Source organism: Sinohyriopsis cumingii, chromosome 16 (assembly GCF_028554795.1).
Source record: "Sinohyriopsis cumingii isolate HCF-2022 chromosome 16, ASM2855479v2, whole genome shotgun sequence".
NCBI lineage: Eukaryota > Metazoa > Mollusca > Bivalvia > Unionida > Unionidae > Sinohyriopsis > Sinohyriopsis cumingii.
In genome coordinates this window covers 4893620-4920069 of record NC_142976.1, presented here as the reverse complement: position 1 = coordinate 4920069, position 26450 = coordinate 4893620, and the positions used below count along the sequence as shown (strand labels likewise).

Genomic DNA, 26450 nt, shown 5'->3' with positions numbered 1-26450 from the left:
TTTATTTGAATATCCATTCAGTATGTAAACGAATTTCTTGACACTTGAACTTCTGTAAAATCCAGAATTGTATTGTTCATCTCAAGTTTGGTTAGGTCGTCGTGGCACTTCGTAATGCCATTTTGCACCGCAACCATTACCACAATAACTTATTTTAGAAACAAATGTGTCAGTGCTTATTTGAAAAAGTTTTCTATTTTATTTTCGGAGGATTCTGTATTTATTAGTGATTACTTTGTACTTCCAGTATTTGTTTATTTGGGTGAGGGGGGTGAAGTCAGAATGTGGAACTGTCAGTTTTTGCGTATGATATCCTGTTTGTATATTTATGTTGATTTCTACCGGTATTTTCAGTTTGATTAAACTGTGATCGCGTATTTTTGCTTTGTAAGAAAATATTAATCCATTTTAATTTCTTGATTTTTTAAAAAAATTTTTAAAAATGGTTTCCAGGACAACTTGTTCAAGACTGAGTTCATATTTTGTGGGTATAATCATAATTGGATGCAACAAACCTGGCTGCACGCTTTTGATTGTTGTTTTATTTATATATTTTTTCTTCGATTGTTTCTTCTAGAACTTGCCAAGTCCAGTATTAGTACACGAAGGTTGCAACATTTAACAGAAGAATATAAATAATACAAATAATTTATTGAAAGATGCAACATGAAAAGGCTAAATTAACGAGATTCGCATTTTCTGGTATAAAATTAGCAATTTAAAAAAGCTATTTACATATAATTTTTGCATTTCACATATTTTCAGCCCTAGCAGTCCGCTTGGTTCTCTTATACGGAACAAAATTTCGCCAGAAGTTTTGGACTTGACGAAAAGTATAACTTCCGGTAATTTGCGCTAGTGTCAAAGAAAAATTGAATATTTGTTCGAACTGTTTAGCGAAATATGGATTTATCGCAAATTTCAGGTTATCAGATTGTACCGATAGTATCATAATTTATATTATCATAAATATATGACCGTAAACAAAGAGTAGCAGTTACAGACGATTTAAAATTTCATGGAAACCGCATAGTTTACATTGGTTGCAGTTCATCGTACACTTCCGTTGCTCATGCAACAAGATGCAGACCGGTTTAGTATAGATTGAGCATAGTCTTTTGGGGATCTCTTGTTTTTATTCTGTCGATAAACCATTGATATACTTGATTTTTGTATTTTAATGAAGTAATCAGCAGAAATTACACATATTTCAAATTGAATGGATCGCTAAACTTAATTTTTCTGTTGCTGGGACACGTTCAAACATGCTATTAAATTTTCACCGAAAAGGGAAATGCCAGTTTTTAGTACCAATTTACATATGTTTCCACACATGATTCAGATGCCTTATTTGGCTTTGGTTACTGTATGACACATACGTTAATTTCGATTAAAAACATGTAAAACGAATAATATAATGATTACAAAAGGTTCTGCCATGTTGTCATTTATATGTCATATTGCAAACCGCTCATTTTAATTGCATATTTTTTTCACTTTAAAAAAAAAAGGACTATAAAGCAATTTTATTGGCTAAATATAACAAATTAAAAAAAAAATTGTCCAAAATTAATTTTGAGATATTTACATGATTTGTGTTATTTTCAGAGAAAAATAGGTCAGACTTATTTCAGGTATTGAGCATAAAGGAGTACAAAGTGATCAAGTATTGCCCCTCTGTAAACCTCTTTCCAAATTCAACAAGGATTACCTCTTTTTCAACTGGCACCTAGATTTGCCAGAACAAAGGGAATGGGAATTACTTGAACAAAAATGAAAAATGATAAAAGAACAAAATATATACATTTTAGTGTTCAAAACAGGTGATTATTTATAGTAAAACTCATACAGGTCATGTATGAGCAAGAACTTATCTTAAATATCAATTGTTGGTTTCAAATTTAATGCTAGTTTTGTTTAATCCAAGCCTATTCAGTCCTGATTATTGAATGTTCTGCACCTATATTCTCATCAAGATACTTCCAAATGAAAATTATTGTCAACTTTTACAGTGGTAGCCGTGTGACTAAAATGGGTCAAGAAAAGAGCATGTTGAGTCTGCTCATCACAATATAGGGTAGTATGAATTTGTTTATCAACGTGTGTAGCTTTCATTTAGTCTGAGTTTCCTTTGACCCTTGCCACCCCATTTTTTGATATTTGGACATTTATATTGGGGTGTAAGGTGACAGAGCATTCCTTATCAAAAAGTTGGAATTCGCCGACACCATTTGGTGTCAGCATGGGGTAGCCACTTTCTAGCCAACCCAGCACATTTGAACGACCTTTCATCGAGATATACCTGCATGAAATCAATAGGAATATGATTTATTTTCTCAGAAATTGTGATCATAGCATTTGTTATGTCTTTTATCTGCTGATACACAAGACGAAAGTTTATTGTTGCTAAAATTTGACCTGGTTCTGGCTATTTATATTCCTAGTCACGTGACTACACAACTCACGCAACCTACATCTCAATGATATCAGTGGTCATACAGTCACATGATATCAACAACAGATCATTTCTAGTGTTGCTGTAGGAAAACATATTGAACATATAAATAACAGTCATGTAATTTTTATAGAAAAATGAAAAAACATAAACTTCTCAAAATATTTCTTGTGAAAACAACGATGAAAATCTGTAAATGTTGCAGAAATTTGAAGAAAACCAGATTCACTATGAAGAGCACGTCAATGTGGTAGTCACATGACACCAACAAAAAACATTGCTGACACTTGCTTGGTGCTTCTTGAAAATGGTTTTCTCCACCCTGCTGCGATACCGACAGGTTTCTGTTCGTTGTTCTCAGAATAAATATGTTGAGAATTAAGTGTGCATTATATTTATTTATATATTATGTCCATATTCTATGTACAACAACTTTGGAAATTTGTTTAATGTTGATATCATGTGACTATATGACCTCTGATGTCATTGACATGTAGGTTCCGAGATTTGTATAGTTATGTGACTCAGAATGCAAATGACCAGATCCAGGTCAAATTTCAGCAACGACATACTTTTGTCTCATCTGTCAGTGGATTAAAGACATGACAAATGCTATGCTCACGAATTTTGGGAAAATAAATCATATTCCTATTGATTTCATGCAGGTATATCTCGATGAAAGGTCGTTCAAGTGTGCTGAATTGGCTAGAAAGTGGCTAACCTATGCCAACACCAAATGGTGTCGGCTAATTCCAACTTTTTGAAAGGGAATGCGCTCTGACCCTACACCCCAACATAAATGTCCAAATATCAAAAATGGGGTGGCAAGGGTCAGAGGAAACTCGGACTAGCTTTCATTGTGACATCAGTGTATAACATTCAATCTGGATTGTACTGGATCACACCTTTAGGCTGATAGTGTCCAGAAATGCCCATGTACTTGAGTATTGATTTTCCCGTATGTACTTAATGCGTCATGTAAATACTGTCCAATAAGAGGTTCCATATAAAGTGAATAACTGCCATTCAAAGGATGTAGAATCAAGTTATAAAAAATGTCACTAATTACTGAAATAATTGGTGCTGAAAGCATACATTACCTGTATGACTTTTACTGTTAATCAAATTCATAGGGAGAAAAGATATTTTTGTTACCTTATGTAACATGATTTGAAGCTTGTATTAAATTTGCCACAAGATCAAAGGGAATTATGCATACAAAAAGGTAGTAGTTGAACAAAAAAGGTAGTGCTGTCCATGTAGAAGAAATTGTAAAAAGTTATATATATATATATATATATATATATATATATATATAACTGCCAGATGATTGCAGGCAGAATTGCTTCAAATTTTATATTTCACTTATTTCAGTTAATGTTTCTGTACATGTAAACATTAATAAGAAAAGTATAGGTACTACATGTATATGAAAATTTTCACTGTTTCAGTGATTAAATGCATTTTCATTCACTGATAACATTTTGTGGGTTTAAGCTATTAAAATGAAACTTGCACTTTGCATTTGACTGAAACAGACCTTTCTCATGCTATTACTAATTGCCATTTTTATTTATATAAATCGGCTTGTCATTGCCAAAAAAATAATAGCAGTAACAAAAAGAATGCCATATTTTGTCAGTAGGATGAGGCTTTTCTACAAAAATGTTTTAAAGTATGCTTGTAATACTTTGCACATTTTTAAGAAGTGTCCTGAAAACCTTAAGATAACTAAAGAAGCTGCTGCATGGAACTGGTTGCTTCACCATTTTTACTGCAAGTTATGTCACATACTACGGTTCTTCAGATGACTTGTTTAAAACATTTCTGTGTCTTATTGTAAACATTCATCAGCCAATTAAATACATTGTAATTTACAATCATAGATGTTCATTGCATAGTCTCTGTATAATCTAATTTGTAATCAATTTAAAACTAAGAGTCATATAAGAGATGATGCTATAACAATGCCTATGCAAGCTGAAATGTATAAAAAATATGGTTTGAAAAGTACACGACCTTGTTTTTGGTTTTATATTTTCTTATTATTTATCTTCATTCTTTTCCTTTTTTATTTTCTGTCCATCTATATTTTTACAGACAGAATGAAGAACATTATAATAAGAAATTTTGTTTCCTTTTTGGAATGCATTGTTGGGGATATTCAGAATTACAAATGGGTCATGTTTATTCTTGTTCTGGTAGAAAATTAATCAGATGAATACAAATACTATCATAAATTTTATGACAGAAATTCTGTGCTTTTAAAAACAATCTTGTATCCATTGAACTCTAATGTGCATGACTTGTATGAGTTGTCCAGCAAATTGTTTGATCTTTCTCTCAGTGATCCTAGGTGTCAAAAGCCATACAGTTGTTCAAGTGGCAACTGATTCATTGAAGCAACTGGTGCAGATCTTCTATTATAAACAGCATCAACAGCAAACAAATAATGATTATATTAATGATTGGTTATTATGTTTTTTAATAAGCTGTTGTTATGCATTAAAGCATGAAAAGTTGTTTTTGATTGGTACTTTTTTTAAACCAAATAATTTAGAAAATCCTTCAGCTATACTTCTAATGCAGTCATATTGACAAATTGAGTTAATGTCAGAGTGACACACCAGTTATTCTTTATGAGCATTTGCATTTTATTGAAAAACATACCCCCCCCAAACCTCAGATTAAAGAAAAATAAACAAATGATTATTGACAATTTCACTCCATCCTGATAAAGGAGTAAATTTCCTAGTTGTTAATTTGTTGAACAGGGATATTTTTGCCTAATAAAGTGATTTTCATAATTCACTTTCTGTTACATGAATGATTACACTTTCTGTGGAAGATCTTTTCAGTACATGAATGATTACACTTTCTGAGGAAAATCTTTACAGTACATGAATGATTACACTTTCTGTGGAAGATCTTTTCACTACATGAATGATTACACTTTCTGTGGAAGATCTTTACAGTACATGAATGATTACACGTTCTGTGGAAGATCTTTACAGTACATGAATGATTACACTTTCTGTGGAAGATCTTTACAGTACATGAATGATTACACTTTCTGTGGAAGATCTTTTCACTACATGAATGATTACACTTTCTGTGGAAGATCTTTACAGTACATGAATGATTACACTTTCTGTGGAAGATCTTTTCACTACATGAATGATTACACTTTCTGTGGAAGATCTTTTCAGTACATGAATGATTACACTTTTAGCAAATGGTAAAAAATTGGCTGATATATAATTTTATTTGTCATGATAACATCTGTTGGTACAAATGTATGTTGTTTAAAAAACTATTTACCATTACATGTGAGTCAAATTAATGTTTCTTACAGTAATTATATTAGCATAAATTATTTATTACATGTACAATTTTTGGATATGTACATAAACATTTCTCATTTAAAATGTTATAAGAATTTCTGTCCCCTGTAAAATATTATAAAAGTATAATTATTATTATTATTATTATTATTGGTTAGTTCTTTGTAGCAGTTTCAGTATATTTAATGCAGTGACTCATTTTTTCCATTCTGCTGAACAGAATTTGTATGAAAGGCATTTGATTTGGATAATCAGTTTATCAATGTATAAACATTTTAGCTCATGAGCTTATTGATAACCTTTTTAAATTTTGTATGTGTTGTTGTCAGTTTCATGCTTTTAGATACTAAACTTGATGATTGCCTTGAGGATATGAACCCAGTTTTAATTTTGGCTTGATTTGGGATCACCTCAAAATTGTCACATAATACTATGTTTCCAATAATGATAATAATAATAATGATTTCTTTACTTCAGATATGATATCTGTTGGCTAAAGTGAAGAACTGATATTTAGCAACTGCTTCAGCATGGGTGACACTGATTTAATCCCAGTGCGTGACACTGGTGGACAGGGCCAAGGAGGTTTGAATTTAAAATTCTTGTTTTTATAGTTACTTTATTGTCAGTAGCACTGTAAATTGATACTAACTACCTGTATACCAATAGTAGCACTGTAAGATGATACTAACCACCTGTATACCAATAGTAGCACTATAAGAGGATACTAACCACCTGTATAACAATAGTAGCGCTGTAAGATGATACTAACTACCTGTATACCAATAGTAGCACTGTAAGATGATGCTAACTACCTGTATAACAATAGTAGCACTGTAAGATGATACTAACCACCTGTATAACCTGTATAACAATAGTAGTACTGTAATATGATACTAACTACCTGTATACCAATAGTAGTACTGTAAGATGATGCTAACTACCTGTATGCTTTTAATAACTCTGTAAGATGATGCTAACTACCTGTTTACCAATAGTAGCACTGTAAGATGATGCTAACTACCTGTATGCACCTAGTACCACTGTAAGACGATACTAATTATATGCATACCAGTATTAGCACTGTAAGATAATACTAACCACCTGTATGCAGGTAGTAGTACTGTAAGATGATACTAACTACCTGTATACCAATAGTAGCACTGTAAGATTATACTAACTACCTGTATACCAATAGTAGCACTGTAAGATGATACTAACAACCTGTATGCAGCTAGTACCACTGTAAGACAATACTAACTACCTGTATGCAGCTAGTACCACTGTAAGATGATACTAACTACCTGTATACCAATAGTAGCAATGTAAGATTATACTAACCACCTGTATACCAATAGTAGCACTGTAAGATGATACTAACTACCTGTATGCCAATAGTAGCACTAAAATTAATACTAACTACCTGTATGCAGATAGTAGCACTGTAAGATTATACTAACTACCAGTATACCAATACTAGCACTGTAAGATGATACTAACTACCTGTATACCAATAGCAGCACTGTAGGATGATACTAACTACCTGAGTAACAGTAGTAGCACTGTAATATGATACTAACCACCTGTATGCAGCTAGTACCACTGTAAGATGATACTAACTACCTGTATGCAGCTAGTACCACTGTAAGATGATACTAACTACTGTATACCAATAGTAGCACTGTAATATGATACTAACCACCTGTATGAAGGTAGTAACACTGTACGATGATACTAACTACCTGTATAACATTAGTAGCATTGTAAGATGATACTAACTACCTGTAAACTAATAGTAGCACTGTAAGATGAAACTAACCACCTGTATAACAATAGTAGCACTGTAAGATGATACTAACTACCTATATACCAATAGTAGCACTTTAATATGATACTAACCACCTGTATGCAGGTTGTAGCACTGTACAATGATACTAACTACCTGTAAACTAATAGTAGCACTTTAAGATGATACTAACCACCTGTATACCAATAGTAGCACTGTAAGATGATACTAACCACCTGTATAACAATAGTAGCGCTGTAAGATGATACTAACTACCTGTATAACAATAGTAGCACTGTAAGATGATACTAACCACCTGTATAACAATAGTAGCAGTGTAAGATGATACTAACTACCTATATACCAATAGTAGCACTGTAATATGATACTAACCACCTGTATGCAGGTAGTAGCACTGTATGATGATGATAACTACCTGTATACCAATAGTAGCACTGTAAGATGATACTAACCACCTGTATAACAATAGTAGCACTGTAAGATAATGCTAACTACTTGTAAACCAATAGTAGCACTTTAAGATGATACTAACTACCTGTATACTAGTAGTAGCACTGTAAGATTATGATAACTACCTGTATACCAATTCTAGCACTGTAAGATGATACTAACTACCTATATACCAATAATAGCACTGTAAGATGATACTAACTACCTGTATAACAATAGTAGCACTGTAAGATGATACTAACTACCTGTATACCAATTCTAGCACTGTAAGATGATACTAACTACTTGTAAAACAATAGTAGCACTGTAAGATGATACTAACTACCTGTATACTAGTAGTAGCACTGTAAAATTATACTAACTACCTGTATACCAATAGTAGCACTGTAAGATGATACTAACTACCTGTATACCAATAGTAGCACTGTAAGATGATACTAACTACCTGTATACCAATAGTAGCACTGTAAGATGATACTAACCACCTGTATACTAGTAGTAGCACTGTATGATGATAATAACTACCGGTATACCAGTAGTAGCACTGTAAGATGATATTAACTGCTTGTATGCCAATAGAAGCACTGTAAGATGATACTAACTACCTGTATACTGGTATTAGCACTGTAGGCATAGAATTTTATTGGATATTTTTCATGACTTGTACAATTTTATCTTTCTATATTCTTATTGAGAATTTCAGAAGCTTGCTTTTTTATATCAGACTGTAAGCAGTTAACATAAAATGTAAATTGAGCAGCTCAGTTCTGAACTTGTATTTAAGTGCCATGCAAGATATGTTTCTAGTTTTGAGTTGTTATTAAATTTGCTATTTTTGTGATCATTATGGGTATGGGTAGGTTATAAATGTTTTATACGTAATAACAGAATTTAAAGCCGATTGAGATTTGTATCTTTACAAATTGTCTTGAGCAGTTCTTAAAATTATTTACACCTGTGAATAGGGGAATGTAAGCATCACTTTCTGGGATGGTGGTTACATCACACTGCAGGCAACATCAGGGATGGTGGTTAGATCACCCTGGCAACATCTGGGATGGTGGTTACATCACACTGGCAACATCTGGGATGGTGGTTACATCACAGTGGCAACATCTGTGGCTTCAACATTAAGATTCAGTGATAAAACTTTTACAAATCTTTTCGGATTATGCACAGTGGATATTCTTGTAGGATATTATACACAGTGAATATTCTTGTAGGATTATGCAGAGTGGATATTCTTATAGGATTATGCACAGTGGATATTCTTGTAGGATATTATGCGTAGTGGATATTCTTGTAGGATATTATGCATAGTGGATTTTCTTGTAGGATATTATACACAGTGGATATTCTTGTAGGATCAGCACTAACTGTCCGTAAGAAACAGGAGTGGAATTACAATCTAGAAACTTTTTTTTTAAAAACAAATATTATTCATCTAAGGTTCTGTTAATGAATATATATTTTTTTTCAAAGGTAAATAATGTAGTTTTGAAGAATATTTTCAGCTGGATCAGAAAATGAACTTGATTTGCAATGTTGTGTAGTATGAAGTACAAGCAGTTTTTGTCAACTTTTTCTTTGTCTTAATCATATTAATGTCGATATAACAGTCATCCATACTTTGAGAAAAGAATTACCAGAAGAAATCTTCCCTAATTCTTGTCATAAGTAGAGATATCTAATATGTCAGTTATTTTGGAAGTCTCAGCATCACTGACAGCCACTTGCATGGTTGTTTAAATGGTTTCTGATTTTATAAATCTTTACGGACAGTAAACTAAATTAAGCCATATGCACATTTAAACATTCTTGCCTTAGGAAAGGAATATTATATTGAGCTGCACATGCATATTCACAAATGGATGAGCAATTGTTTTATGTACGAAAGCATGAGAAAAAAATATAAATCTAATTTTGTAGGACCTGCCAACCAGAAAAGAATGGTCGCAAAATGGTCAAGAGATGAATTGGAAGACAAATATCTCCGATTGTATGAGGAAAACATCATTCTGAAGAAACATGCAAGAAAACAGGAGGACAAGATAAAGAGGTGAATAAATTTTACAAATTACCAATCAGGGCTCACACTGACCTCCAAAACTTGTGTCCAGTTTTGTCACAAGTCCAAAGAAAATGTCACAATTTTTTTTTTTTGCTCTACTGCTCCTAGTCGAGAAGAGATTATGAGGTTGACTGTTGTCCGTCTTTCCATCCAATAGCACAAGTTTGTCATTGCTACTCTTCCTAAATTGCTTGGAGGATTTGTTATTGCCAGTCATTCGAAACTACTTGGTGGATTGCTATGAAAGTTTACAATACATTCCTGCCATGAACTAGATGGTCCTAAATTCAAATACTTCTGTGTCTGGTATAGCTGCCATTGTCACTCCTCCTTAATGGATGTTATATCAGCCTGAGGTTTTCACTTAAAGAGTTGTTAAAGTATCATTTAGTTATTAATAAATGAAAATGGTGGAGATTGGACATTCCAAATCAGACATCTTGAAAGTCATGTTATTGCTACACCTCATATCAACATGGCATTTTTTTCATCCAAAACTTCTTATGATATTTAGTTTATCCTAAATAATAGTGGTGCTGATCTGATATTCGGTATGGCTGGCTGCTCCTGCAGCCATGATCAAAATCTTTTTATTGCTGTTCTATCTAATCAGAATGTCATCAGTTGGGGCTTTACCAAAAAAACTTTTGTCTAGTTTGTCTTTAATGAAATTGGTAAGGGGAAAACAATTCATTGTTATATCGATGCATCAAGACATTTGCTGACATGATACACATATCAATACAAGAGACAAAGAATCGATACAAAATGATACTTACCGTATGCATGTTATTTTAGTCTTCAATGGTCATGAATAATTATTATTAGTTGCCTTGTTATTCTGTAGAATTATAAAAACAGCATTTGCAGTCACAGACACTCATGTTTAATAGTAAAAATGAAAAAGATTATTTGAGAATACCCATTCACCGACTACAGGTTAACACAAAGTGATATGGTTTGTAATCTGGCCTACCCCACCCCCATTCCATGCTAATTATCTTAACCCAGCAGTATGTTCAGCATATAATATACATTCCAAACATGTTCTACAGTGAAGTAGTTTACTCATCATTTACTAACCACTTTCACACAAAGTTTCTACTTTGAATTATATCTTGACTCCTTTGGTCAATTTGAAAGCTACGCTACTGGTGTGTTGCATGTTGAAATATGTTATATTGAATTCAGATTTGTGGTTATTGATTGTTCCGCTTCAGGTTAAAAGAATAACCACCAATCAGAAATCAGTGTAGTTTATTCTCTGTGTGGCAAACAGAAAATATTAGCAGAGCAACATAGAGACTTCGCGGAAAAGTTATTAGATATGTCAAGTACTTAAGCGGAGATGCTGTTGGGGTGTGCCATTGCATGAATTGTGCAACATTTATACGAATTCGCATGCTTGGAGAACAGTGAAACACAAGAACTTCTGCAAATTCATTGAAAGTCCCGCATGAAAATGTGCTCGGTGAAGTATACAATTTTTATTTAACTGTTCTTGTTGCAATAGGATAAGACATTTTCTCCCTGAAAGGCACTGAAACTGTTTTATAAAAGTTACATACAACCCTATTTAGACTACTATAATACAGTATGGGGTAATTCAAATGATAAAAACATAGCAAAGTGGGTACATTTTCAAAATAGAGCAGTTGGGCTAATATCAGTCCAGAAAAAAAGCAAGGTAAATTTAGCTGGTAAGTTACAAATATTACCTATTAAAGACTGAATCCATTTGAGAAAAGCCAAATTAATGTACATGATATCCAATAATAGTGCTCCTGAATATTTACAATCACTATCCAATGGCAATACTCCCCACCTGTGATCCATGTCTACCAAACAGTATACAATTCCCAACCAAATTAGGAATTATTTTAAAAATGTTTCCAATACTCTGGAACTTTGCTCTGGAATAGTATTCCAGTTGAGATTAGAAATGCCCACTCTATTTCCTATTTCCAAACCAAATATATCCAGTAGCTTCAGAGATGCAGCCAAATTAAATAAATTCCTTTGTGTGAGGACCTCAAAGTAGATTAGTTCTTAGCTAATTGTGTTACCCACTTTAAATAAAGTCATTCATATTATTATTATTATTATTATTATTAAGATGGAAAGACTATCAAATTCATATGTGTATCAATATGTATCATTCCACCCCTAGAAATTGATGTCAGTATGACATCCAGTATGATCACCATCTTTTAAATATTGTTATTGCTACTGCTCCTAACTAGAAAGTCATATTGATATGAGGATTTTCACTAGATATTGATATGGGGATTTTCACTAGATATTGATATGGGGATTTTCACTAGATATTGATATGGGGATTTTCACTAGAAAGTCATATTGATATGGGGATTTTAACTAGAAAGTCATATTGATATGGGGATTTTCACTAGAAAGTCATATTGATATGGGGATTTTCACTAGAAGACACTGGCCAGAATTTAAGATAAAGTTGAATTTGAGTTAAAGTTTGATATTATCCAGGTGTCACTGCTCTTTCTCGATCTAAATAGGGTGACATGATAGGGAAAACAGGGATATGTGAATTGGATGTAACATATTTGCAAACTTAATATCATTCCTGAAATGCATCTGCAAAAGATTGGAGGAAAGATAGTTATCCAGTTGCAGAATCAGGTTTAGCTCTACATTTAGGACAAGAGATTCTTACAGAATAGTATGTTGTCTGTCTTCACTAGCCACCTGGTCGTTATTACAAGATTTTTATCACTACTCCTCCTGGAGGATTATCATGAAACTACACACAAACATTCTTCATCCCAAGGTCTAGTTCATCTATAATGAAAATGGTGTTGCTCAGATTTAATATGGATGCCACAGTGGTCATCTTGAAAATCTTGTAATTGCAATGTCTCTTGAATGGATTTTCATATTTTCAATTAAAGAATTCTTGTGTCTAGTTGGTCCAAAATGAAAATAATGCCAACTTGATGTCCAATATGGCCACCACAGCAACTATTTTGAAAATTGTCCTATCACTATTTCCCTGAATGGAAAGTAATATTGAGATTTAGTTTTCACCATAAAATTCTTATGATGTCTAGTTGGTCTTAAATGAAAAATGGTGCTGATCTGACATCCTGTATCTTGAAAATCTTTCTTTTGCTACTCCGCCAACATGGAACTATGATATCTAGTTGGTCCTGAATAAATATGATGCAGATCTGCCCCCAAATATGGCTGCCACAACGAAAATTGTAAATCTTGTCACTGGTCATATCAGCATGGGGTTTGCACCAAACGTGTAATAATGCTATCTAGTTTGTCCTAAACACAAATTGTGCTGAATTTATATCAATATGGCTGCCACATTGGCTCATTTGAAAATCTTATTACTCAAGACTAAAAGGAAATGACTTGGTAGTGTAAAAGAAGAAATAGTCTTATCTTGAATTCCTTGATATTATTTTTGGACATTAGAGTGTGTGTCCATTCAAGGGATTTTTGCTTGCATTTTCTTGGAGAAAAATGAATAAACTTGACCACAAGGGTCTTTGGCAAGTATGTGCATAATCTGTTACCATGAATGATGAAACTTTGTGAGTAAGGTCATCTTGACAAGTACTTTACCTTTAATGCAAACAAGGTCACCAATATTTCTTGCATGAATGACATTGTTGAAATTTGCACTTAAAGTTCAATTTTTGAGTTATGTTCATGCTAGAGTCACAGAATTTGATAATTGGATGCATCTGTGTTAGTTTTACATTCTTAGAACCAATGTGTTCCATATCTTATGCCTTACTTACATTAAGTGTTTGTGTTCAGCAGATGAGATAGATTATTTAAAGCTATATACATACATCTAGTTATTGATGCATAACTGTGCTTGTAATAGAGGTCATATTGGCTGTCATTCCTATGTTATTCAAAGCGGCTGCACATTCCACCCAATTAAAAAGGCATTTAGAGCTTGGACTGTGATAATAGCTCATGAAGCAGAATTTATGAACAATGATTTGAAAGAAGCAAGAAGAAAAAATCTCAGGTTTTTATTGACTCGTTGTAGTACTTCGATTTGGAAAAGAATGCCTCTTGGTATTATTCACTGTATGCCTTATCACAAGGGCTAACTTTGTTTTATACTTTTTATGCCCTAGCACAAGGGCCAACTTTATGTATTATATCTTTTATACCTTTTCACAAGGTGTATTATGCTGTTTTTGCCATATCACAAAGGCCAACATTATGCATTATGCCTATTATACCTTATCACAAGGCCAACATTATGCATTATGCCTATTATACCTTATCACAAAGGCCAACATTATGCATTATGCCTATTATACCTTATCACAAGGGCCAACATTATGCATTATGCCTATTATACCTTATCACAAAGGCCAACATTATGCATTATGCCTATTATACCTTATCACAAGGCCAACATTATGCATTATGCCTATTATACCATATCACAATGGCCAACATTATGCATTATGCCTATTATACCTTATCACAAGGGCCAACATTATGCATTATGCCTATTATACCTTATCACAAGGGCCAACATTATGCATTATGCCTATTATACCTATCACAAAGGCCAACATTATGCATTATGCCTATTATACCTTATCACAAGGTCAACATTATGCATTATGCCTATTATACCTTATCACAAGGGCCAACATTATGCATTATGTGTAACAAGATAATTGGGTGGGATTTCAGATTTACAACAGAACACTTTTGAAATACAATGTTTAATGATGAATGACTTGAATGAGAAAAGAATTATGATCAATACATGCATATAATATCCAAATATGGGATCAGTTGACATAATCCACTTGAACTAAATAATGAAAATACAAATAAATGACCTTACACAGTACAAGGACAAGGGGTGAATGATTCATAGTGATTTCACAGCAAAAGAATGATGGATTTTATTCAAATAGTAATACTGTGGTATTTTAATCATTTAGTAAAAATGTATTCACTCAGATAGTGAAAATGATGAAAACAAAGGTACAGATGTACAAAATATCGTTACAGTCCCAAAAACACACTGGGTATTACAAACGCCAAAGATTAGTTACACACTCCATCACCAGCACGCTTGGCTACCAGTCACACTGGTCAGTCATGCAGTCAGTATTCCAGGTTGGTCAATCAAGCAATCAGCATCCACTAATCTTGGTCAGCAATGCCCGATCACCTGCTACTCGACCAGCAAACACTGTTTACTCAGCTCTATGGCTGCTATGGTTCAGCTTCACAGCTGCTATGGTCAACTTCATTGGTTAGCTCTACAGCAGGTACCACGTCGACTCTGATCACTCTGGTAACTCTGATCACTCTGGTCAGCTATACAGCTGCAACTCTGATCACTCTGGTCAGCTCTACAGCTGAAGATGTGCAAGTCCTTAAAGTAGACCGCTCACTGACAAGATGTTCCATTATGTAAAAATTTTGACCAACGGTGAGGTATTTATATACAGACGATGCTTCAAAACATCGTCTATGTGCTGAAAATAATTGGTTTTTTCCATCGAAAGCACTTTGCATGTGCGGCATAGGATAAATCGAACTCACTATTTTTAAATCTTTGTACAATATACATAAATCACCCTCTGGTATCGTACACAAAAAATGAAACCTGAGTATATGTATTTAATAAATAAAAGGATTTATACAATTCCGTGACATTATGCTTTTTATGCTTTATTACAGGGTCAACATTATCTATTATGCCTATTATGCCCTATGACAAGGGTCAACATTATGCATTATGCCTTTTATGCCTTATTACAGGGTCAACATTATGTATTATGGCTATATTTCTCTATGAGAAGGGTCAACATTATGTCTTTTTTTATCACATGGGCCAATATTATGTAGGTGAAGATCACTTTTGTCTGAATTTATTTTGTGCATGATTATGTTTACAGTGGCTGCATGAGATTGCTGTTCTGCACTAACATGAACTTTTGTTGGTGTTTTTATTCATCCTTCTCTATCTAAAGGGTTATGCAAATCCTTGTGCCTGCATGTCTATCTTACCAGCTGCCAGCCGTCAGATTGAACAATTGAGTGGTCAGTTAAGACTCTGTTCTAGGACTAATTGCCAGCCTGGCAAAATCAGATCTGCTTCCATCACAATTTAATTTAGGTGGTGATGAATTTTCTTGCCTGTCAGAGTTCCTCTTGACAGGATCTCAGATACTTGCTTCATATCAAGAGTGGAAAAGAAATTCATTGTGTCCTTACCACTGTCTCCTTCTCCCTAGGACTCTGAAGGTTTTATATGTGGCCTCTCCAGTTCTGTCTTCTAGCAAACTGAGACCTCACAAATACCTCCTGTCAGCTTTGATCCCCCTAACATCCAGATTTCATCACCACTTGAGTTGGTGGCAAAATATGAACAGATCTCTGACAAGAGTTCTGATCAATGCACCTGACCTCTTCTTCCTATTCAGTGGGCCTGGGTAGCTGAGTAGTGGACCTGGGTAGCTGAGTAGTGGGCCTGGGTAAGCTGAGTAGTGGGCCTGGGTAGCTGAGTGATTGAAGGCACTCACCTTTGCAGATCACTCACACATTTCATCTCTGTTTGCATGAATTTGAGTCTTAGCTCAACCAACATGGATATATGAGACAGATTGCCACTAGCTTCCCATGGGGTGGTGGTTCTTCTCAGTTTCTTCCTCCACCAAATATACTGGCTGTCATGTATTGTTTCTCATGTACTGAAAATTGTGATAAACCCCACAAAACAAAAAAGCCTCGGGTTCAGGCTGGGGTGCACAGCTAAAGCCTGAGGATGTAGCCCTGCAGGGCCAATGGATTTAAGAAGAATTTTCTCTTCATATGAACACTCAAGAAATGTTGGCTTTTTTCAAGCACTTCAAGAATGCATCAATCTCATAAGACATCACTGCATCATGGTCACTGTGGGCAGCATGTTGGACAGTTTTTAAGGAGATCACACTCAGAGTCTGCCATATTCCAGGCATTAGAAATATTCAGGAAGACAGCCTGCCCAGACATGGGCATGCAGTCCTTATGGAAAAGTCCTTGCATCAGTCACTAAAAGAGACTCTTTTTTATTATTGTAGAAAGTCTGTGGACAAAAATGCCAACTTTTAATGCTGCAAATATAAATGAGTTCATTGTATTTCTGAATAATAGACACCACTCCAGAAGTTAGTGAAATTTTTTGTATAATTTCAGAATGGCCACAAAGTTATTGCGCTTGGTGAATGACAAGAAGAAATCATCTGAACAAGACAGCATTACAGTTGGAGGTAAGAATGTACCATCAAGTGCAAAGTTAGCATTTAACAAAATACTGTTAAGGATAATTATAATAATTAAATAATGTTTGAGCTTCTGTATTGTGTCACAGTTTACATGCCTGTCATGTACAACAGTGAATTCCACTGGGAAGATCATAGTACAATTACTGATTGGTGACTTTAGAATTGGATTGCATAATACTGTTACTGAAGTCATACCATGCATGTGATGGTAACAGATTACCCAAACTCAAATTAGATCTTGCTAACTTTGTTGACGATTGCCAATCTTGTTGCAATTTATCACAGGTTCTAAACTTATACAGAAACAAAATAAAACTGAAGATATGGTAGCAAAAAGTTGGTAGTATTAACAAAATTGGTGAAAGTATTTTCTGCAGAAATGGCAGATTGGTTGCCTGTGGCAAACTAATGCAGATAAATGAATGGTATGCTTATAGTGCACAGAACTTCAAATGAAGTTTTTTGTGTGTCCCTTACTCCTTTTCTCATTTTTTTAAACAAGAGATACTTTAAAATGCCTTTTGTTTGGTGGCAGAGAGTGGTAAATTTTTGGTGAGTAACAATTCAGGTGAGGAAACCTTAGACATCATACATGCCTTACTTGGCAAGTGGGAGGAAAATGTAGTTTTATTCCCTGAGGCTAGGATGATCGGTACAAAACATACTATTTGTGGAATTCAGACTTTAATTGTGTCACATTTTAATTGTGTCACATTTTAGGATATAAACGTATTGAAATTAATGTTTATCATGATTGTTGTGCTATGACTCTATGATCTTAAAATAAGTAACAAGAAAGACTGAAAACCAACAAGTTTTGTAAAATTGAAAATATTATTTATTTCCCTTAAATGCAAAATGAAAGAATTAAAAATAACTTTAAGTATGGTGAATGAAGTCTTAAGTTCTCCACCACATGCATTTAGCAGACTGTTTATAGCTTGCACTGGGGTTAAGGAAGAACTCTATCAATTACAGGGTCAAACATTGAAAGGTCACCATAACTGAAAGAACAATGGTTTCCACATGATATAATTGGTATCATTCAATTATCTTTGCTTTAGTTACACCTCTGTAATTTATTAATTCTGCACCCTTCCATTTGGTCTCAAACTTAGTCTGTGTGCCGTATCATGACATTGGGTTGTGCCATGTCCCACTTCAGAACATCCTCCTCCACAGTGATTGTTTTGTACTTGGCTGATGTACTGCAAAAACATTTGGTTTGTTCTGGATATGAACAACCTGCTCTGCCTGCTTCACAGTTCAGTGTTGATTGTCAGTGTGTCTTGGGCCTTGTTGGGTCTTGTCCACTCTCAGCATTTTGTTCATCTAGGTATAAAGATTCTATCTCATATAGGTCTGATTCATCTTCCTCCCAAATGCATGAATAGTTTTGTACATGCATCGGAGAATGTGTCTGCCATAACATTCATTTCAGCAAGAGAGTTTTTTCAACTTGTCAACCTGCTCATTGTGGCTATATACCTGTAATAATTAAAGCCACCTTTTCATGTCAGCCTGCTCATTGTGGCTGTATACCTGTAATACTTAAGCCACCTTTACATGTCAGCCTGCTCATTGTGGCTGTATACCTGTAATACTTAAGCCACCTTTTCATGTCAGCCTGCTCATTGTGGCTGTATACCTGTAATACTTAAGCCACCTTTACATGTCAGCCTGCTCATTGTGGCTGTATACCTGTAATACTTAAGCCACCTTTTCATGTCAGCCTGCTCATTGTGGCTGTATACCTGTAATACTTAAGCCACCTTTACATGTCAGCCTGCTCATTGTGGCTGTATACCTGTAATACTTAAGCCACCTTTTCATGTCAGCCTGTTCATTGTGGCTGTATAAATGTAATACTTAAGCCACCTTTTCATGTCAGCCTGCTCATTGTGGCTGTATACCTGTAATACTTAAGCCACCTTTACATGTCAGCCTGCTCATTGTGGCTGTATACCTGTAATACTTAAGCCACCTTTTCATGTCAGCCTGCTCATTGTGGCTGTATACCTGTAATACTTAAGCCACCTTTACATGTGCCCACTGTAGATGTGCTACTTGGCACTGTGGTGCCTGGTCCTCAGTTATTTAGATCACCAGATTACATTTTGACCAAAATCAAACATTTTCTACTCCTATGGCAAAACAGGGAGTAGTTTGTGATGGAAATATTGTTTGAAGTTCCACAACTAGATCACATCACTGCCATGGAAATTATGGCTATTTTCAAATTCTCCCATGCCTGGGTGGAATACATCCAGAGGAAGATGGTTCAGATAATGCTGAACAAATTGCTCATAGTGAAATGATTCTTCAAACAAGTGGGTGGAGGAAAAATCATTAGACCTTTGTGTTATGGTATGGGAATGCCTTCATTGGTCTGCTGATTATCTTATAAACATACAAGTCTGACACATTTAGGCATTCTCAATGTCCTTACTCACTCATCATTAAGGAGAGGCCAGCTATTTTATATGGAGTGTTGTCTTAATCTGTACTGGTTCATATTAGGCTAATCAAAGTTTTGAAAGGGCTTGTTTTGTAATGACTGCTTCGGTGGCCTAGTGGTTAGAGTGTCCACATCTGTTTTGTAATGTAGTGGAAGGAATCCTTACATATTATGATTATGTAATGTATTTAAGAAGAAATACACCTATGAGATGGAACCTTGATTTCCCAAATTATAATTTTAAAAAAAATTGTTACTGTCCAGTTTATTTTATTAGGGAAGAGAGCACGGGATATTGAAACAGAAGAGAAGCTTGAAGAATTACATGAGAAACTTCAAGAGTATGAGAAACAGAATGAAAAGCTCAGAGAAAAGGTAAATTTAATATTACTCAATAAAGACGATTTTATGTTCAGTCTTTTGAATGCCTATTTTGTGTTTACCACAATCTTTCTATGAGTCATTATGTAATGCAGTACCATTTCAATTGAGAGGACTGATAATAAGATCAAGAGCAATATGGCTGCCTGTATCAGGAATGATAGAAGATTTGGAGATTAATCATGGTTAGCCCAGTACAAAGGAATAATATGATAAGTAATAGAAACAGTCTTAATAACAACTTGTGTGTTGATCATATAGCAAGGTTTATATAAAGTAGTCTCCACAGTTTGGATGTCCAAAGAGATTAGTCTTTTAATGGCAGACACAATAGTATCGGAAGGAACATTCCAACTTTGAATGGGAAACCCCTGTAGTGGCCTTTTACGAGCAGACACTAAAGACTCTGAAAGAAAGTTTGAGTCTTGAATGGAAACCCTTTGTCGTAGCCTTTTAGTGGCAGATACTAGAGAATCTGAAGCAGAGTTTCATACATGCATGTTTGTATGTGTCGGATTTAAGGACACATAAACACCGTCCATGTTTAATATTCCAGATTGAAGGTTTGAAAGTTGTAACAATGATAAAGGTCAATATTGCTACAGTGTGGCCCGCTATAACACGGTAGTTGGGAGCCATAGAACCCGACTGTGTTAAAGACTGAACCATGTTATAAGCAACCAGGTCAGTTAGCTGAAGAAAATGATGCATGTACCTCAAACAATTTGCGGGGGTGGATGGGGGTGGGGGTAGGTAATAAATGTGGGCAGAAAAATATGTACTTCATTGGCACAGTTACCATCTTAAATCGATGCATATTAAATGAGAAATACACCTGTAGTGAAAACAGAAGGCATATATAATATTTTACTGTTTTTGGAGAACCACGCATTGGTACATATATGTGTATACTGTTTATATATACATCTTCTAATGTATAACATGAATAGAGTGTCAACACCGTGTACTTACCCGTGAATCTCATCATGTAAATTGAATCCACAGTACAAGAAATTCCATCAGAAATATGCACACACAGAGATTTAAAATATTCAGTAATTTTGTCACAGGTCATATAGGTCAGTGAAACAAAATAGCATAATCGTGTAACACATTTACTTTTCATTATGTCCCAAGTCGGTAAAAGTTAGTTTGCATTTTAAGCCACCATTGGTAGCGTTTATAAGCATAAACTTTTTCCTGCAAAAATGAAACTTTCATGGCACAGTAAATGTATTCCAGTCACGTTGGAAAATGAAACAATCCATCAGATTCCATTGCTTTTATTTAACTTTTGGTACTGAATTCCTTTGAAGAAAAGTTCTTTGTTTTTACTGAAGATTGTAGTCTGCTTTCTTTGATGAAGGGTCCATGCGTTATTGAAATCACGCTTGTGTCAAAAATTTAAAAAAGACACACAGGTGTTCTGGTCTGATGAGAGGGATTGCTACAGAAAATGTAAGTGTTCTGAAGAATTTAATTCTGAGTAAAAAGAAGAGGAATTTTACTTACCATCCACTTACAAATGTAATTTTATGTAACTATATTAATTACTAGCAAGCGGCCAAAAATGCGATGAAAGATAGATTATGAGATAATGCCTTATCTGGTTGATTTCCGCTACCAGAAATGTAAAAAAAATAAGAGAAAAAAGATATCTCACAACATACAGTACTCATGCTAGACGTCAGCGTAAGTGGATTATGATATAACAATACACTGTTAAGATGGTTTGTCAATAAGGAGAAAGAATTTGTTTATGTAACAATAGATAAATTTCAGTGCATTGTATATCAAGTCTGTGGCTTCCTTTCATGGGGCCTCTGAATTTCTCCATTTCAATCCAATGGATGTATATACAAGTTCAAACAGCCAACAATGTCGCTAATAAGGAATGAAAAATTGCAATTTGGGACATTGACAAAGCCCTGTGCGATCCCTGATTAAACTTTTAGCACATTATTTTTTGTAGTTTTAAGAAGAAAAAACTATACATACGAAATTTCAGGAGCCACACCACAATCGTCTTGTATTATTCATACATGATCTCTTCCCCAAAATGATAATAAACGTTTACGTTATTTTTGTACTTTTAAGAAAGATTTTTGTTTTGTGTACAAGAAAAATACATGTATATGAAAGTTTGGAGCCACACCACAACCGTGTTATATCTGAATTCATGTTATAATGGAGCGTGCTATAGTGGGGTCACACTGTATACTGTTTTGGAAGATAAAACTTGTCAAAATGGAAAATAAACACGTCTTGTTTTAAGGTAAAAGATAAAACTTAAAAGATAAAGATTTAAAAAGTTTGTAAAAAGGGTATTGAAGAAAGATTTTCCATATGAGTCCAGCTGCAAACTGCAGAGGCTGAAATCTGCCATCACATAATGCACCAGCAGAGGGTCTGTGTAGTTTGTTTGGACTAATCAGTAGAACAAACAATATAGATCTGACAGTGCATTATGTGATGGCAGATATGGGTCTATGTTGTTTGCATTTGGACTCAACTGATATGTGAGTATATATAGTAAGTAAAAATATTAGAATCCTTCCAATGCAATGACAGGTTAGTGTATAGACTAAAGATCTAAATATATATTAAATGCCTTATCAAATGGGACAGAAAGTAGAATATATAAAAATATATCATAATCGACTCCCCATTACTTCAGATCTGCACATTTGGTACCTTTATATATCATGCCTTTTAGCAGCTGTCTAAACAAAATTCTATTCCTTTAACAAGATATGAATTCCATTGACATTTCTTAAGTGCATATTTTCCAGAGGATGCAAATGTTGTACATGCAGCTTTTGTTCCCAACTAAAACAATTGTTGTTATTGAATTGTTGAATTGTCCAGAAAAGTAAGGCAACTGAAACATACTGATTTCTGTTGCTATGCTACACTTTAGAATGATACAATGTAAAAAGGAAAAGATATGTTTGCCTTTATTAAGGAATCAGCTTTATTCATAGTATGTTTACTGGTTGGAAGCCATAAGAGATTACTTCAACACTCAACATTTACAAAGAAGAAACAGTCTTATCTTGGATTGTTTGAAATTTCTTTTGCTCAGTAGAGTATCAGTTGCTTCATGGGACTCATGTTTTGTTTTCTTGAAATTTTCCGTTGAATATTATTGCTCTATATATTAATTTGAAATAAACTTGAAAATTATTATTATTATTATTATTGTGACTATTTTCAAATCATTTCTAGTTGATGTTGGCCAAGCAGCAGCTGAGCTCAACTAATAAGAGACCCTCACCATACAACCGTGTTTCTTCCAGGATCAGTACGGTCAGTATACATATATAGTACAGTGTTGATTATGTTTAGGGTGATCATTGGCTGTTTTTCATTCATGTGCACTTGTGTTGTTCTACTGGACTTAATTTATTGCTCTATGGACAAAAAATTTCAACTCCGTTATCAGCATAGATGGAGATTTTTCAGGTGGAACTCTCATGTGGACAAGTATGATTCTACCTCAGATGATCACTATCGGTACTTTACAGTTATTTGGATGGCACAATGACATTGATGACATCATGTCCTTTTTTATATTTCTGTATGTTTAATTTTTGAACTTAAGATATCTAGTTTACAATAAATTATTTGGTGTTGAACAAATCTTGTGTGCACTTTCTAAAAATTAACACATTTTCAGTTGATACTTTCTCTTTGTAATGCTTTGAGTCACCAGTGTGATGTCATTATCTTTAAAATTTGTGTATTTTTGACCCAGGAACATGAGAAAATTAATCAGCCATATGTACTGTAATTGGACAGGAACATTCAATCCTCGGGCTTGTAATTCTTTGGCAGGAACTTGGCAATGTCTCTTTCTTGCCCAGGAATTATGGGTGAGATTTTACAAAAATACATATGATAGATTCTGTTCATCTGGGGTTTGACTGTAGGCTGGATATATGGCATAGTGATAACATTCACTTGATGTCATCGATGTACAAATATACTAACTGCACATCAACAATTATTATTCTGCATTGTTTCTGGTAGGTGACAAAAAACCCAGCTTGCATGTGGACAGAATAGGAAATTTAACACAAGGAAAGTAAGGTTTATTCATTATACCAGGGACATGGTAAGCCTTATGCCCGACACGTTGGCTGGATTTCCTTAAACTTTCCACACACATATAGGGAAGATTCTACTAGTCTTACCTGTCTGTACAGATCTATTATCTTTACCTGTCTAGACAGATCTATTAGCTTTACCTGTCCAAGCAGAGACTTAGATACAGATATTACTTTCTGGCAGCAATAGCAGCTTTGTAAGAATGAAGAAGTGCAAGACTTTCTGTCATGGTATGGAGATAAAGGTTGTGTAACATGCATCATAGTAAAATTTGCCGTCAAAATTCATTGCTCAGCAGAACACATATTAGTACAATTCATACTGTTTTTTGGGCAGAAATGTTCTACAGATATGTTACCAGATCATAATGCATTGCAAGTATGTCCATACTCTTGCAAACCCTGCCCTCCCAGGCTTTTTCTAGCAACAAAAGTGCTTGCCAAGGTAGAGGTCTGAAAGTTGTCTCCCCATAGAATAAAGAGCTTGATGCTACATCCCATGAATATGTCAGTTACTACTGCTACTCATGCAGGGAAGCATACCATTCTTGTGCCTTTTCATCAAATAAGTGAATCTCGAGAGATTTCTCACTCTAGAGAAGTATACCCCAGCATAATTTTTTCCTTTAATCTTCAGTGTAATAGGTGAATATTTCATACTTCCTTTGTCAAACTTCCATACATGATAAGCATGTCAGTGCCATTATATGTCTGAAAGTCTGTAATACTTTAATTCACCTATAATACTCAGCCTTGTCTGTGAATTCTGCTAAGCAGTTTGTCTGTTACATTTTGTAAGGTCATGCATGCATTTTTCATATGCATTTTGTTGTTGTTTGTTTTCATTAGTGTGGAGCGCCAAGTGGCCTAGTGGTTTAAGGCAACCGCCTTTCCAGATCACTGACATCTCACTTCTGTCCACTTGGGTTCAAGTCTCAGGCTTGCCTAATGTGGATTTGTGAGAAAGCTTTTTTCAGCAGATTCCTTTGGATTGGTGGTTCTTCCTGGGGATTTTCTGGGTTCTTTCTCCACCAGATATACTGGCTGCCATGTATATGTGCTGAAAAATACCACTGAACTCATAAAATCTAATGAAACATATAATTAGTGTCACAATTCAGAGTAAGTTCATTGTAATGTTTTTCTGATTTCACTGGTTTTTACATTTGTTCTGCTGTCTGTATTTACAGATTTCAATTCAGTGAGCAGGATTAAGTGTGAGGTCCCTAGCTGGTTAATGTCAAATCACTCTACTTGTTTATCAGTGGTATAGGGTGCAATTCATATCATTGTCATGGGTGCCCAGACTTTCCTTTGTGTGAATTGGTAACCATCAGACATACTTGCTAGAAATGATTGAGAGAGTGAGGAAATGCAAGATGGTAGACATTATCAGTGTTGCTGCAGACAGTGCCTCTGTTGACACTTATGTTCCATGATATTGCATGTTCTATGGTATCATGGTATTAGAAGTCTTTGGTATTTTCCAGCATAGTGCCACCAATCATGTGTTTATCTTATATACATGAGATCACCATAAGTTACCTGTTCTTCATCACCACTTGGTGTTGGGAAAATGTCAGGATTGCTGGTGAGGACACTGTTTTGAAAATGCATCCATGAATATCAGTTTCCAAACATTGCTGTACCCCATGTTCTCAAAAAGAATCTATATCTTCTTAAAATCGATATCACTAACAAATCAGCCAGTTTATTGTCTGATAATATCCAATGATGTTATGCAATAGTCAGATCACATGATTACCATATTGGTCAAGAAGCAAGAGATCAAATCTATGTTAGCATATTAGAGTCAAGAAGCAAGAGATCAAATCTATGGTAGCATATTAGAGTCTGGAAGCAAGAGATCAAATCTATGGTAGCATATTAGAATCAGATCACATGATTACCATGTTGATCAAGAAGCAAGAGATCAAATCTGTGGTAGCATATTAGAGTCAAGAAGCAAGAGATCAAATCAATGGTAGCATATTAGAGTCAAGAAGCAAGAGATCAAATCTATGGTAGCATATTAGAGTCTGGAAGCAAGAGATCAAATCTAAAGTAGCAT

The 26450-nt window shown here is 34.5% G+C and overlaps 1 protein-coding gene across 4 annotated transcripts in view; it reads left to right on the top strand.

Moving 5' to 3' along the window:
- The first annotated feature begins 840 nt into the window (after positions 1-840).
- LOC149779856 (protein fantom-like) overlaps positions 841-26450 on the top strand; it is a 197238-nt gene continuing 171628 nt past the window's right edge. For 3 of the 4 annotated variants that reach the window (XM_089936526.1, XM_089936527.1, XM_089936524.1), the window contains exons 1-6: positions 841-925; positions 6277-6384; positions 9986-10115; positions 17343-17416; positions 20167-20264; positions 23499-23579. In XM_089936526.1, coding sequence (XP_089792652.1) covers positions 6330-6384; positions 9986-10115; positions 17343-17416; positions 20167-20264; positions 23499-23579 — 438 coding nt within the window. In that variant the 5' untranslated portion in view covers positions 841-925; positions 6277-6329. Of the gene's footprint in view, positions 926-2054; positions 2078-6276; positions 6385-9985; positions 10116-17342; positions 17417-20166; positions 20265-23498; positions 23580-26450 lie in introns of those variants that run through there. The other variant, XM_089936525.1, reaches the window with a different exon arrangement.